At 37.4% G+C, this 15,119-nt stretch overlaps 2 protein-coding genes across 2 annotated transcripts; one reads left to right on the top strand and one right to left on the bottom strand.

The window, feature by feature from the left end:
• Positions 1-49: 49 nt before the first annotated feature.
• Mic26-27 (MICOS complex subunit 26/27) lies at positions 50-10,198 on the top strand. The gene is made up of 8 exons (XM_085951260.1): positions 50-82; positions 228-373; positions 3,375-3,541; positions 5,286-5,395; positions 5,692-5,827; positions 6,212-6,432; positions 7,306-8,679; positions 10,026-10,198. Exons 1-6 carry the CDS (start codon positions 80-82, stop codon positions 6,379-6,381), a joined length of 732 nt encoding a protein of 243 aa, XP_085807386.1. The 5' UTR covers positions 50-79; the 3' UTR covers positions 6,382-6,432; positions 7,306-8,679; positions 10,026-10,198.
• Positions 10,190-13,953, bottom strand: LOC147068917 (putative ATP-dependent RNA helicase DDX23). The gene has a single exon (XM_085951257.1). It carries the CDS (start codon positions 13,842-13,844, stop codon positions 11,352-11,354), a length of 2,493 nt encoding a protein of 830 aa, XP_085807383.1. The 5' UTR covers positions 13,845-13,953; the 3' UTR covers positions 10,190-11,351.
• Positions 13,954-15,119: the final 1,166 nt, after the last annotated feature.

Genomic DNA, 15,119 nt, shown 5'->3' with positions numbered 1-15,119 from the left:
GATTTTATGACATTTGGACTTCTCTTGGCAATACCAGGTAGGGGGTGACATTTACATAAGTTTTGGAAAGACGTCAAAAATGGTAGTTTTCTTCAATTTTTATATTAAAATTTCTGCACTAATGTCATTCAAAATCGTCATAACCCAATGATATTATACTTCTTTGAAAATTGAACTTTGTCGTTCTGGATTCTATCCTTTAAAAGTGTGTTCATTTCTTATTATAGTTTGTGCGCAAGATTGTGGTGGGTACATCGGCTCTGGTGTTTGCCGCTTCCCCAGTTGTAAATGCATCACAACCGCCCCCGGCCGAGCCAAAGAAAGATGCCCACATATGCCGACCGTCTGAACTTTCAATTTACCCTGCTCCTCGGTAAGTTAAGACACTGATTGCCAATAACCCCACTTTTTAGTTTATCGATTCCCACCCCATTCTCTTCCCTCAGAATCACGAATCAAGTTATTTTTATCAATAGGGATACTTTATAAATATCACGAGACTTGAAATTGCCTTAGAGAGGCCTCAATTCATGGTATTTATCCCATGGCTTACCGGAATCCTATTCATACAATTTGGCCGAATGAATACTTTGCCACCGAATTCGAATTTCGAATTCGGCACTCAGGCATAATATCGCCTGTAGAGTATACGTTTTATAACTTTGCACATTTTTGCACTTTTCATTTCACTGATACGCCTCTGCCTGATTAAGTACCTCGCATAGAATTATATCAAATGGTATTCACTTGTATTAACTAAGTTTCTACCTGGTCGAGCGTGTGCAGACCAAATCCACAACCTTCGATGTCTTCTCCAGCAGAGCCATGAGCTGAACAGTCCGATGGCCTGCTGCTTTGTGGATTATGAGAAGGCTTTCGACAGTCCGCACCGCCCCTCCCTCTGGACGATACTGGGAGCATACGGGATCCCTCCCAAGATCATTGCCATAATCAAAAGCCTGCACGAGAATAGCGAATGCTGTGTCAGAATTGGAGACACTGTCACGGAATGGTTCGGGGTCACGACCGGAGTCAGACAGGGTTGTGTCCTTGCACCGTTTCTCTTCATCATTCTCTTTGACTTCATACTACGGAAGTCAATACCACCCGACCGAGGCATACATGTTACCCCCATGGTGAAGCTATGCGACCTAGAATACGCCGATGACGCTGTCCTATTCGACAACTCAATCGAGGGCATTCAAGAGACTATCGACAGGTTGCATAACAACTCCTCTCGCGTTGGTTTGAAAATCAACGCGAAGAAAACCAATGTCTTGTGTAATAGCACCTGTCCTGATCCAGATTTCCGATTAGCGACGGACAAAACATCGACAGCGTCGACAGCTTCAAGTACCTGGGGGTACACATCACGGGAGATGGCATTTTGCAGAAAGAGCTCGCTATCCGAATGGGAATGGCTGGAGCAACATTCAACTCAATGCGGAATGTCTGGGACTCACGATTGTACTCGGTCAAAACCAAATGCCGCCTATTCGACGCTTGCATTCTGACGGTGCTGCTTTACGGTAGCGAATCATGGCACCTTACGAAGGCTCAGAGCAACCGTATACTGAGCTTCGAAAACAGATGTTTGCGACGAATACTGGGTGTGCGGTGGTATGACTTTAGGAGCAACGAGGAGATAAGAGAACGCACCAAGCAGCCTCTCATCACGCTGAAAGTGAAGAGGCGACGTTGGACCTGGCTCGGCCACGTGCTGCGGATGCCAGAAGAGAACTTCAACCTGGCTTGCCTGTTCTTCAAGCCGACCGGATTCCGGCGTCCTGGAAGGCCGCTATATACAATCTACAGAGTGTATACGGCGGAGCTACGGGATGCTGGTTTGACCTGGAACGAAGCAAGAAGACTGGTGAGCAACAGGGATTCTTGTAGGCGCCGCGTGGTGTCCATATGCTCCAGTTAAGGGGCGGATATGGCAAAAGAAGAAGAAGAAATATATCTAGTCTATATATATAAATTAATGTTTGTTTGTCTGTTTGTCTTCTTCTTCATTCTATCTTCTTTTATTCGTATGCGTTCCCATACCATTTATCCTATTGCAATGAAACTTTGGTGAGTTGTGCGCATGCCTAAGGTTTTTGAATTAATACAACCATTTTACAATAGATGCGCGCAAATCGTTTCAACTGTATTTCATATAGCTTAGCTGCAGTTCTTTTGTTTTCGGTGTCAGTGACATTTCAGTTTGAAAGTGGTGTTAATTGTTAAATTCCAAGTGCCGGTCGACATTAGATAATAAATATGACACGCATTTTCTTTTCTTTTTCCAAGTGAATTTGTAATAGTCGTCACAAAGCATTATTTACGCTGTCAAATCAATTATGCCACCTAAACGACAAGCTGTTGGTCGATCTACACCTCAAGCTCGAAAGAAAGGGGTGACACGAGCTTCAGAAACAAACGAGCAACGGGAAATAAGACTGGAAACCGATCGAGTAAGCACTGCTCAAGCCCGTTCATCTGAAACAGATGAGCAACGGGAAATAAGACTGGAAAATCCATCGATACTCTAATGCAGGGTTTCCCAAATTTTTTTTTTGCAATGGAACACTTTGCAACCCAGGAAATTTTAACAGAACACTTAGTTTATTTTGTAGGTTATTTATTAGCGCAGCTAACCGTTCTGCCAATTTTGGCAACTTCAAGTTGCAAGTGGCAAGACTTGTCAGCCGGTCAGTTAAAGACAATATACCCCATCTTTTTCATGCGCACGGTGTGAGAAAAGATGGTCCTCCGTCTGTACCTAGATCATGGCCCTCCACATCCCGAAGCGAGCCCCCAATACATAAATATGATAAAGTAACTTTGATAGCCGCCGATAGCAGCCTTGTGTATAGAATAGATGCGCTGATCATCCGAATTAATCCTAACAGAATTCTGGCTGGAATGTTCGTACAGATCGTAGAGCTCATCATTTTAGCTTGTCCTCTAATATTTGAAGAGTTGGTGATTAAAGCAATTAACAAGGCTATTCTAACATATTACTTAACTCCAAAATCAATAAAAAAGTGATAAAATATACTGTACTATATTTTGACAGTTACTTATCCCAGGATCCAACTGTCAGGTGCGATGCTTTTTAACATGGGTGCTGAGCGAGATTGAGTATCACTTGATTGGCCCATAGACACTGTGCAGAAGTTTCTTTCGAAAGTGTTTAGGGTACATTTATACAGTATGTATTGTAAAGCTTGCTTACAGATTGCATTGACGAATTAAAGTACATGGCTCTACGACCAAGGCGAATTGAAGAAACATGGTCTTTGTAAAGCACTAGTTACAATCATGATAATCTCGAGAATTGATCTTGTTTGGTGTTCAGTGTAATTACTTTGATATTTTTGTTCCAGATCCACCGTGACAAAGGTTCAATTAGAAGTAACAAGCTCCCTGGAACAGAGTTTGTTGGAGCCTGTGGGCATAGTCAGGGTGAACGTTGTGTCTGCGTTACGGCAGGTCAAGGATCTGTCAGCGCAAATCGGCAACACAGTCAGTGAATCGGCAAAACAATACAAATGTGAGAATAATACTTTCAAAATATTACAGCCATATTAGGTCAAAACAATCCCTTACCTGGAAATAATTTTAAAAGGGAGGTTGCCTAATAATGTATATTGCTATATTATAATGTTTGAGACTTTCACAGTTATTTGATATTGTATTTATAGATTTCTAGGTTTTCACCATGAATGTGTACTTCTTCCTTCTTTTCTTGACGTTTCGGGCTCGTTACAGAGGCCATTCTTAAGAGATATGTTAATGAAGTTTTGCAGAGATGAAGAACCACCTGCAAGGCTATTCTAACATATCGCTTTATGTATTCAGGCAGTTAACTATCACAAGAAGTTAACTGTCAAAAGTGCTATCTTTTAAAATCCCCTTTCTTGGTTGTGTTGACTTTTAGAGCGAGATAGAGTACGTCAATTACATATTGAAAATTGAGATGTGAGATATGACTATTTTGAAAAATAATCTACGTCACGTCACAGGTCACGGCCGCCGCCTCAATTTGTAGTTCCCCACGAGCTGTCAAATATCAAGTGGCGACATGACTAACTTACCTTTATTAACTGCAAATGGTAAATCTAGAAATAAGTACAATGATAAACCTTACATTAACAGCACCAATAATAGGTAAAGGCTATCGTTACCATTGCTATATACAATATACCCCTATTCTACAAGTTGTGTTTATTATTAACACAAAATTTAGCACTGCAGGACCTGCAAGGCTATTCTAACATATCACTTAAAGTATTCAAGTAGTTAATTAGCACAAGAACTTAACTGTTAAAAGTGATATCTTTTAACACCCCCTCGCTTGGCTGTGTTAACATTTAGAGCGAGATAGAGTACGTCAATTACATGTTGAAAATTGAGATGCGAGATTCGACTATTTTGAAAAATAATCTACGTCACAGATCACAGCCGCCATCTCAATTTATAGTTCCCATCAAGTTGTCAATTATTTTTTTTAATTTTTTCTTTTCGGGGTGCGGGTGGAAACACCATAGATGCCTGTACGAACATATCCAAATTTGATTGAGTGTCGCAAATAAGGGACGTATTTCACACGACAGGCGTACCAACTTAAATTTTCGCCGTATTACGAATTACCAATTATGACAGATAAACGCCTTGTGTTTGGAATTGCTTCTGTGTTAATTTGGACCAATAAAAATAACGGAAGAGTGTTACCGTGTTAATAGTTAAGAATAGCTCTGCTGATTGCTAATATGCCTAGTTAACTTTATTATACCCTTTGATAAATATATATGGTTCTTGTCCGGTTTAAGGTAAGCCAGCGGCAAACAAATTTTGAAAATAGCCGATACACTGGATTATTTTTTAGGTTAGGTTAAATTTTCATTCTTGAATTCATGAATTTCGCCAAAATCGGCTATGAAAATTAGCGCAGTTACCGCCTGTCTTCCCGTAAACTGACTTGTACCATAAATATTTTAAAGTACACTTTTACATCCCTCTACTCATAAACACTTTTTCAGGAACCTAATACTTACAAAAGGCGAGGGTAGCCTGTATATCAATAAATGCCATTAGAGGTCGCGAAAACGACTTGCCGTGGGTGGATTAAAGATACTATTTATCGCGGATACAATCATGATTTGGAACACTCACGGCAGGTTAGAATAGGAAGGACAAGAGGAAGAATACACACTGGTAGACAAGAAACTGGATAAATAACAGCCTACGTGAAAGCCTCAAGCAATGTGTTATAATTAATTTATTATAATTTTTAGTTATCGTCACATATTTAAGAGAAGAAGACAATGACGCGCAAAGAATTGGAGCCATGGCTATGGGTACATTAACTGGTTTTATTTTTGGACTCCGCGGAGGAATTTTCAAGGTTAGCACAAAATTATGAACTATAAAAAATACGTCCACTGACATCTGACAAATTTACAATGTTTAGAAAATTAATAGGAAATATCGACTGAGGATACTCAATGAAATTAATTGGAATTTAGACGATTTTGTTGGATAAGTTGTTGCGATATAAATTATAGTTAAGAAGCAATGGTTTTCTGACAAGTCATACTGGATGGTAGGATGTCCAATTCCGACAAGTCCATTAAATATTTTTTTAACAAATCTAAATGACTAGTGTTCTATATAATCTATATTTTGCAATTATTGTTTCAGAAATTAACGTACAGTTTAATTGGTACCGGGGCGATGGGGGCGATCTGCTATCCTGAGGAAGCTAATTTGTACTTCGGCATGGCCGCCGGGCAAGGAAAATTATTCGCTAACGTCGTATACAATTTTATCTATGGAAGTAAGATTTTTGTATACAATCATACTCATTATAAGCTTAAGCATAAATAAAATACCCCATTATGTATAAACATACCTCATTGACGTGAGGTTCAACAGTTTTGACAAGAAACAAGACAGACAAAGTGATACAGTAATCGATACAATAATCACAATAGCCCTGCGTGCTTCCTATGTTATGTTAAATTATGCAGTTCACTGAATACAGTATCACTGTGAGTTTTTTTTTGTGCCGATAACAGGTGGCATTGACACATTATTCACTTACTGCGTTCATTCTGTACAATAAACAGTTCAGAATACCCCAATAAATCCACCCCATGGCAAGATTAATCTAAATACAAAATTTTATGGGTGGTATAAATTATTTATTTAATCATTTCAGTTAAACCGGGAGACCCACAGGCAGAGCTGAAATTCCCTGAACTATCCTTCCCCAAGAACTTTTCTGAATTTGTAGACGTCGTTTCTAATGTTGGCAAGTCGGCGAAAAACGCTTTGATGCCTGCGTCCAGTACTGAAGAGGCTAAACCGTCCGATGTGAAGAAGGAATAATACTCCCGAGTGAATTATTGTATAATCAACGATGTCCTCAACCACGTAGAGGTATATAAATCGATACCACAGTTCAATAGGGGAATAACTCAAAATTTAAAGATTTTGAGTTAAGAATGCCATTCGATGTAGAAAAGTCTCTTTATAATTCAGCAAAAAAAATAGTCAAAAATGTCTTCAATGTGTCATAAAATCGAATAACCCTTTCTGGGATTAATTAGTAAATCCGTTATATAATCAAATTTATTGGTGTATTGATGAATTCCACTAAATTAAATATAAAAAAACATACAATTTCAACGAAATCAAGGCTTTAAAATTAAAATGAGAATTACTGCAAAAACTTCAAACGCCATTATCTTGGAACAAGGTTTTATAAGTTGTTCCCCTATTGAACTGGGGTATCGAAATCTTCATTTATAGATTAAATTAGCTGACTTTAAATTCTTGGCACCCACCATCGAACATTTTGATTGATGAATCACGGGTTCAAAACTGATATTAATCTTTCAGCAAACATCCTAAACTGTCATATTATGCCCTCTTTTCTTTTAGGATCCGTTGTTCAAACTCCCTATCCAATTCTCTAAGAAAACTTTACAATTTTACATTTTGATCTCCTTGACATTCTCAACTACATCTGAAAGCCGCAGCTCTACTCTGTATCGTTCAAATTTACGGCATTATCCGACTATGTTATGCAATGTCCTGAACATCACGTTCATTACAGAGTTGTGAATCATTTCTCCCCATTAGAACACTAAATCTCTTGCCCATGACAAATCGTATTTATTTTGACACTTGTTATGCGCTCAAAAATCAGTTGCTTAACATATAACCTGACTTATTTGCATGAATATAACTAAGCATTTGGCTGTTAATTTGAAAATGTTCCATTAATGTAGTTTTTTTATTTTTTTTCAGGAACTAGTCTTCATTGACCACAGTATTTTAAGCTGATAGGAAAATCTAATTTAGTGCCTATTTTATTGACCACTGAAAATTAATAGAAATCAATATAATACCTATGTTGATTTTAAAATACACACTTTTCCACAAAAATGCTAATGTTTTGTTTGGGACTTTCATAGCGATTTATATAATTTTTGGCAATCAACGACTTTAATTCAATAAATACAAGAATTATTCGCACATATTTCTCTTTTTTTAGTCTTTTCGCTGACAAGGTCAAAAATTCGTGTTGTATTTTCAATCATTAACTAATTTATTTATCGACCAAATTTTGATTGTTGACATTAACAAATAACTTTGACTGTCAACTGTCGTGACAACAATGTAAACAAACAATTTCCATCATCATCATCAGCAGCGGCATCTAGAAGACAAGCAAACAAAGACCTTACAACCTACATTTTTTATGGACCATGAAGGCATTTGACTACGAGGGGGGTACTGTGGCAATGACCCGCTTTTGATGCGACAACCGCATGCTGAGTTCACTCCATCATGTCACACATCAAACTTACATTTTACAACAATTTGTACTAGTGTCCAATACCTACATATTTCAGTGCTAGACAGTGTTGCCATCTTTTTCTAAGTTGATTATAGTACAAAAGGGTAAAAATTATAGTATTTCCTGTATTTTTGAAAAAAACTATAGTACAGGAACATTTTTCGTCTCGAATCCTTCAAATTTATAGTATTTTGGGCATATTTGCGTATAATTATGGTATTTGACATTTTTCACGGATTGAAAATTATAATATTGTACTATAATTATAGTATGGTTGACAACACTGGTGCTAGAACTCAATGGGTCTTGTATGGCTAATAACTATTCCTCATTAAAAAATTATGTTAATACAACCGTCACTCAGTAAAAGTTCATGTGCTTTGTTTAGCAGTAAACATGGTAATTTACTATTTCTTTACTTAATACCTTAATATCAATGACATATTAAATGGACGACTCACTTCATACCCGGCGCGCATGAGAAATTGTGCATGAAAGTCATTCACAGATGTATAGGTAGATGTCACGTGACCATTGACATTCCGTTTCCATTATGCGATACAAGCTTCGAGAATTTATAGTAATATAACCTTTATTGTAATGGCGTATTAGTGTCATGACTCATTGCATTAGAAACAGATTCTCGGTTACTTACGACTTCTCGGAGATTAGACGCAAGTGCGCCCAGCGAATCACAGGCGACTGACTGTCCAATGGTTCCTGTCATTCAATTGCATTGAATAAACATTCATCAATATCTTAAAATGGCATTTTATAAATAATAAATAACACATGCAAAGTGATATCCCATCTTTCTTGGAGTGTTTAGTAGATTTTTTTACAATTTTTAACTAGGCACATTGGCATTTTGTAGCACAATAATAACGGTGGAGTCGAAACCTGACAGTCAGAAATTTTGTATGGGCAGACCCAGCGGTGTCGCCAGACCGCTTGCAAGCAGAATGTTCATTTGAGCGTAGGATACCGATATTAAAATATGAATTTCGCCATCCGGCAGACCCGACACAAAGTGAGTGTCGTTTTATTTTCTAGATGCTTCGTCCATATTAATGTCATTGCTTAATATCCATTACAAACGTCGGTGATAATGAGCCATTTACAACCTTTTAATCAAATAAATAAAATCAATTTTGTCACATCAGAGGTTTTATCAGCTCGACGATGATATATTATTGAATTTTAATTGCATGGTGCCAGAGCCACTAAATTTTGGTAACTATCCGTGACCTTAGACCAACAAAGTATCATCTGACATTTGTACTAAACTGGGATATTGAGCTCTAAAGTTTTTAATACGAATAAAATCAACTTAAAAATATTATTATAACTGTATTATGTTTATATTTTCTAAGCATTTTAGGCTAAATATTTTATAATATCTATCAAAAACAGACATTAAAATTATCTGATGAAACTTTGTTGCTCCGATAAAATTTAGAGCAACAAAGTTCTATCTGATTATAGAACCTTGTTGTGAGAATGTTTTGCCACAGGGGTTAATTATTATGTTTGAAATTGCAGAAAACTATCTTTCTCGATTAATTCTTTTACTGGAACAACATTAATTTAACATAGTTTATGAAATGACAGGTGGTACTGGTGATTGAGATGATTACTAAACTAGTTTTGTCTTTTGTTAATAATATATAATATAAAGCATGTCATGTGTGAAAAAAGAAGAATGTAAAATATAAAAAGATGTTACAGTATACCCAACAAACTTACCCTATTATGTGCTGCTATAATATGAGTATGGCAAGTCAATAAAATATTTTCGTTGTATTTTGAAAATAATAAAATTTATAATAGAAACACTGTCCATAAACAATGTTCCAAATTAGATAATACAGACATATAAACTTATCTGAAGAATGGGATGGGGGAGCCACTGTCGAAAACTACCCAATCAAGACTCGTAACTTGACAAAATCTGACATTTTCAAAATGACGTCCTATGGTAGTTCGTAGTTCCATTTTTGGCCATTCTACAGATACAGACCTAGAAATTTATCTGTAGAATGGCCAAAAATGGAACTACAAACTACCATAGGACATTTTGAAAATTTCAATCGAATGTCAGATTTTGTCCAGTTACGAGTCTTGATTGGGTAGTTTTCGACAGTGACTCCCCCATCCCATTCTTCAGATAAGTTTGTAGGTCTGTAGATCGTAGTCTATTTATAAATCTCTTATTTATTGTTCACAATCATCGAGTATGTTTCTTTCCAAACTCTTATGTATTAATTTTTTTGTATATAACATGTTATACAAACCAACTGGACAAGACTTAAAAAAAATTAAAAAGAAATCTCAAAATTACCATTGTGTTTTATTTTTTCAAAATGATTACATACAATTAAACAGTTCACATTCAATTTTCTAGGACATTGGACAATATTGCGCATTTTTAGAATTTGAATTCTGACCCATATAACAAACAGACTGAAGACAACGCTTTATATTGGAGGTTCAACAGAATATATCTATCCAAATAGCACTCAAGGAATAATATAATATATCATACCCTAGAGGTCTATTCCAACATAATAAACATTTAACTCCAAAATTGTGCTAAAAATGCTATAATGCATTCTATGTGTTTAGTATGAAATAACACTTTGCCTTTTAGCCGGCTCTCACATCTAAACTCGCCTCATCTGCCGCACAGTCATAAATCAAATCTTCCAAGAACGTCGATCCGGTGTCACATATGAAGACCGCGCACATCTACCTAGCGACAGTCGCACGTAACCTTCGAAACGAATAGATATTTGGATGCAGTCAGCCGGTATAGGAATGACCAATTCGTAGGTATTTGTATGTGTCCTGGCGTCTTCGACTCGCAGCCCAAGAAGCATGCAACTTGTCGATTGCAACAGTAGATGTTTTTTTCAAACTAAAAAGTCGCATTCAACCAATCTACACATCAGTCACTGATGAATAAATCTGCTGAATAAGAAAAGTGTTATTTGTAGCTGTCAACATAGCACAATCTTATTACTTAACTCAAGTCGGGCCAAGCTGACAAAATAATACACCAATCGGATGTGATCAAGTGAGATATTTTCGTGAAATAGGCTTTGAAGTTTTATATTTTCTTTAACAAGAGTGCATATTATGAGCCTCTTGATTTTATTACTATATTTGAGTTTGTACTGTAGTCTCAAGAAGAGGTGCAGGGCTAATGTAGATTTACTGCAGACATCTAGCGATACATAGGTATTGATTATTTAAATAAATTCTTTCAGATGTACCGGCAAGATTTTTGAATAAGTCATAGTTAATTTTCATAGAAAATAAAAATATATATGATGTGAAATCATTTTAATGTAAGTATATTAATTGAGTAATTAAAACACTTTAAAATGTATTATATTGGTTTCATATTTCGCTGTTAGATGTCGCTAGTAGCATATTACACTTGCGCTCTTTGATTTCGATACAATATTACATTTCTAAAATGAACAATAATTCAAGCGAATATCATTTCTTCTCGACGTTTCTTGGTGACAACAGTACCCGGCTTATGCTGGGCATCCGGGTGATTCATCAGCTCCGGAGGACAAGTGGAAACCGAGCTCGAAATCATGACCTGCTTTAGATCGTAAAAGACGACGGAATCTTCCTTAGTCAAGAAAGTGACCGCTTTACCAGTCTTGCCGGCACGACCGGTTCGTCCTATACGATGAGTGTAATCCTCGATCGACTTGGCCATGTCATAGTTAATAACCATACTGACGTCCTTAATGTCGATACCTCTACCGGCAACATCCGTAGCAACCAATATATCTTTGGACCCATTTTTAAGACTAGCGAGAGCGAAATCACGCTGTTCTTGGCCTTTACCCCCGTGAAGCGTGCATGCGTTGAATCCCAGCTTCTCCAAGCCCCTGGCCAGAACGTCGGCGCCTTTCTTTTGATTGACGAAAATAATAATCGGTGGCTCGACACCGCGCTGCAAAATCTCCGTGAGCTTTCTGCGTTTTTCATTTTCGCCGATCATATGTATGACTTGTTCAGTTCTATCGACGGGTTTACCGATCGATCCTATATACACGACGGCAGGCCTCCTTAAGTAATTTCTAGCGAGTCTTTCGACGGCAGTCGGCATAGTAGCCGTGAACATGACAGTTTGTCGATACTTCTTCTTGCTGTGATAATTAGCCAATAAGACAGCTGCGTCTTCCGCTTCTTCAGTATCAGGTTTTAAATTTGTCACCGGCATGAACTCCAATATTCTCTGTACGTCTGGCTCGAATCCCATGTCTATCATACGATCGGCTTCGTCCAGGACGACATACGTGCACCGATTGAGCACCAAATATCTGTTCTCCAACACGTCAATCAGCCGACCGGGAGTAGCGATAACAATTTCACATCCGAGCCTCAATTTAAACCCTTGATCTTCACGAGACAGACCTCCCACCACGACGACAGATGTTATACCGAGAGGAATGCCGAATATATTAGTTTCTTCTTCGATTTGCTGCGCCAACTCCCTAGTTGGGGCTAATATAATAGCGTAGGGGCCTTGATCTGCGTCCTCTTGCCTCTCACCTTTTGGCAAAGATTGGATCCACATCAACAGCGGTATTAGAAAAGCTAACGTTTTTCCTGAACCGGTTTCTGCAACGCCGATAATATCTCGATTCTGCAACCCGATCGGTATAGCTTGACGCTGAATAGGTGTAGGACTTTTATATCCTACTTTATTAATAATTTCCATAATTTCATCTGCAAAACCGGCTTCTTTCCATGACCTGACGGGATCCGGAATCCTACCACCTTTAATCGTGATATTATAGTCTTCCCTGAATATTCGCCAATCTCTTTCAGTCATCTCATCGCGTTCTTTCTCCGACCAATGTCTGTCGTCCCATTTCTGTTTATCTTCCTTCTTCTTAACTTTCTTAAGCCTTATTTTTTCCTGTTCTTTCTCCAAATCGGTCCTCCTCTTCTCAAGTAAGTTACCGTAGAATTTGCTGTGGTCTCTCTTTTGAGCTTTGATATCGATGCCAGCAATATGGCCTCTTCCAAAGAACTGCACCTGATGACGTTCTTTGTATAGAGTATTGTAATCGTTAGAGGTGTCTTCAGAAGCATCCCAGTCGAAAACGAATTTACGGTCATTTAATCTGCGGACTCTACGTTTCTTTTTAATCAGACCCAAATATCTAGCCTTAATCGCTTCCTCTTCTCTTTCCTTGTCTTTATTCTTCGAATATTCTTCAGTCGGAGGTCTTTCACGTCTTCTATCATTAGGGTCATTTTTTCTGTCTGAATTAGGATTTGAAGTGGATTGTTGTTGTTGCTGTTGTTGCTGTTGTTGTTGCTTTCTTTCTTCTTTCCTCTCTTCAGCTTTACGATCTCTCCTGTCTCTGTCCGATTCTTTCTCTGATTTTTTCCGCTCCTCTTCTTCCCTGCGACTTTCAGCCTCTTTTTGTCTCTGGTCACCTGTCAGATCAATAGTGCTAACGCTAGGTCTATTTAGATTCATTCGAATAGCGGCAACTTCTTCTTGACGTTTCTGTAAAGCCAAAGCTGCCCTTTGTTCTTTGCTAAGAAACACTGGCTTGCTTCTGGCGATTTCTTCTGCCTTTTTCTTAGCGAGCAGTTCTTCGAGAGAAAGCGGTTCCCTTTTAGCAACCGGCTTAGGTTCTTCTTCTTTTTCTTCTTCCAGTGGGACATCCGTCGAGCTCTTCGGTTTCCTTTTAGACATATCTTCATCTTTCGATGATTTACCTTTGTCTTTATTGGAATCTGATCGTTTAGAATCTTTATCGTAATCCTTATCACGATAGTCTCGCTTGTGGGAAGGGCTTTTTGATCGTTCCCTTTCTTTCCTTTTCTGTTTATCTCTGTGAGCATCTCTGTCGTCGCCGTGTCTGGTCGAATCTCTTTCCTTGTCTCGATCGCGGCGATCCCTAGATCGGGAACGCGAACGGCGTTTTTTATCGTTTACCATCTTAATTAAATTAAAATAATGATAAAATTAATTTATAATAAAACAATTATTATCGTAACATCGCAAAACGAAACGTTTAGCCGTTTTGCTCTTGCTGTCAAAACTTAACGATAATATGAGAATTGTCTGTGATAAAAACATAACCTAAACTTTTAAAAATACGTGCATGATCAAAATAGCATCAAGACAAAAACGCTCCTATTAAATAGTTTTGGTAAAAGCTCTGACACTAAATGTATAAATATTATTTTTCTGTGATTTTATGTCACAAATATTATACAAACCGAACATATAATATTATTACAATATTATTTACTTCCTCCTCTTATTTACTTCACTTCTTCTTCTTCGGCCATATTCGACCCTTAGCTGGAGCCTATGGACAGCACGCGGTGCCTCCAAGAATCCTGATTGCTAGCCAGTCTTCATGCGTCCCTGGTGTTGGTTAGTTTTTAAAATTCAAATAAACCAGCGCTCGGAATGGACAGGAACGCACCGGAGCGCCGTTGTGGTTCGTGGAATTCCAAAATATACCGTTCCGGCTCGTGGATTAATTTAAAATTGCGTTGCGGTTCGTTAGATTGAGATAATTATGTATGAATGTATCTTTTAAAGTTTTTCTCAACATTAAAAATTAACGAAGTTATGTTATGCCGGGCGTGCAAGGGTTAAAAATAAAATTTATGACATCCCTAAATTTCTTTCAATTTTCTTTATTGTGTCGATACATCCGTGCCTAAATGCATTGTCTAAACACTCCAAATAATTGCATACTTACATGAAAAAAGTAACCGTACAAAAAACAAGTAAGCTACAAAAAAATTGTGCCTTTCCTGACATTGTTTGAAAACCTTTTGTACTTAAATAACTTAAATTCAATAAAAAATAAAGTAGGCACCTACATATTTGTATAATAATTTCTAAAGTATGAAACTCTCAGTACAGTCTCGCTTTTACCTTTGACTGGTATTGCGAATTTACTTACCTACTAATTTATTACTTATATTTTATTGTGAGTGATAAAACTTATTTATTTTCATCGCCATCTAATCGCCGTGTTAATTTTATACCCACGTATATTATTGCGGGCAAATGAATTGAGTTTTCGGTGGTAAAATTAATATGATAAAATTTGGTTAAACATCTCAGTAGGCGATACCTTTCTATATATTATATATATGTATATTTTGTCGTTGGTATCCAAACTGATTTCTGTTGGCCAGTGGCCACAATCAGAATTTTATCGTTTTGAAAATGATAAATATGAGTGGATAT

Source organism: Rhyacophila brunnea, unplaced genomic scaffold (genome assembly GCF_057557595.1).
Source record: "Rhyacophila brunnea isolate RB1 unplaced genomic scaffold, BYU_Rbru_1.0 scaffold_24, whole genome shotgun sequence".
In the NCBI taxonomy this organism is placed as follows: domain Eukaryota; kingdom Metazoa; phylum Arthropoda; class Insecta; order Trichoptera; family Rhyacophilidae; genus Rhyacophila; species Rhyacophila brunnea.
This window is presented reverse-complemented; position numbering and strand designations above follow the sequence as displayed.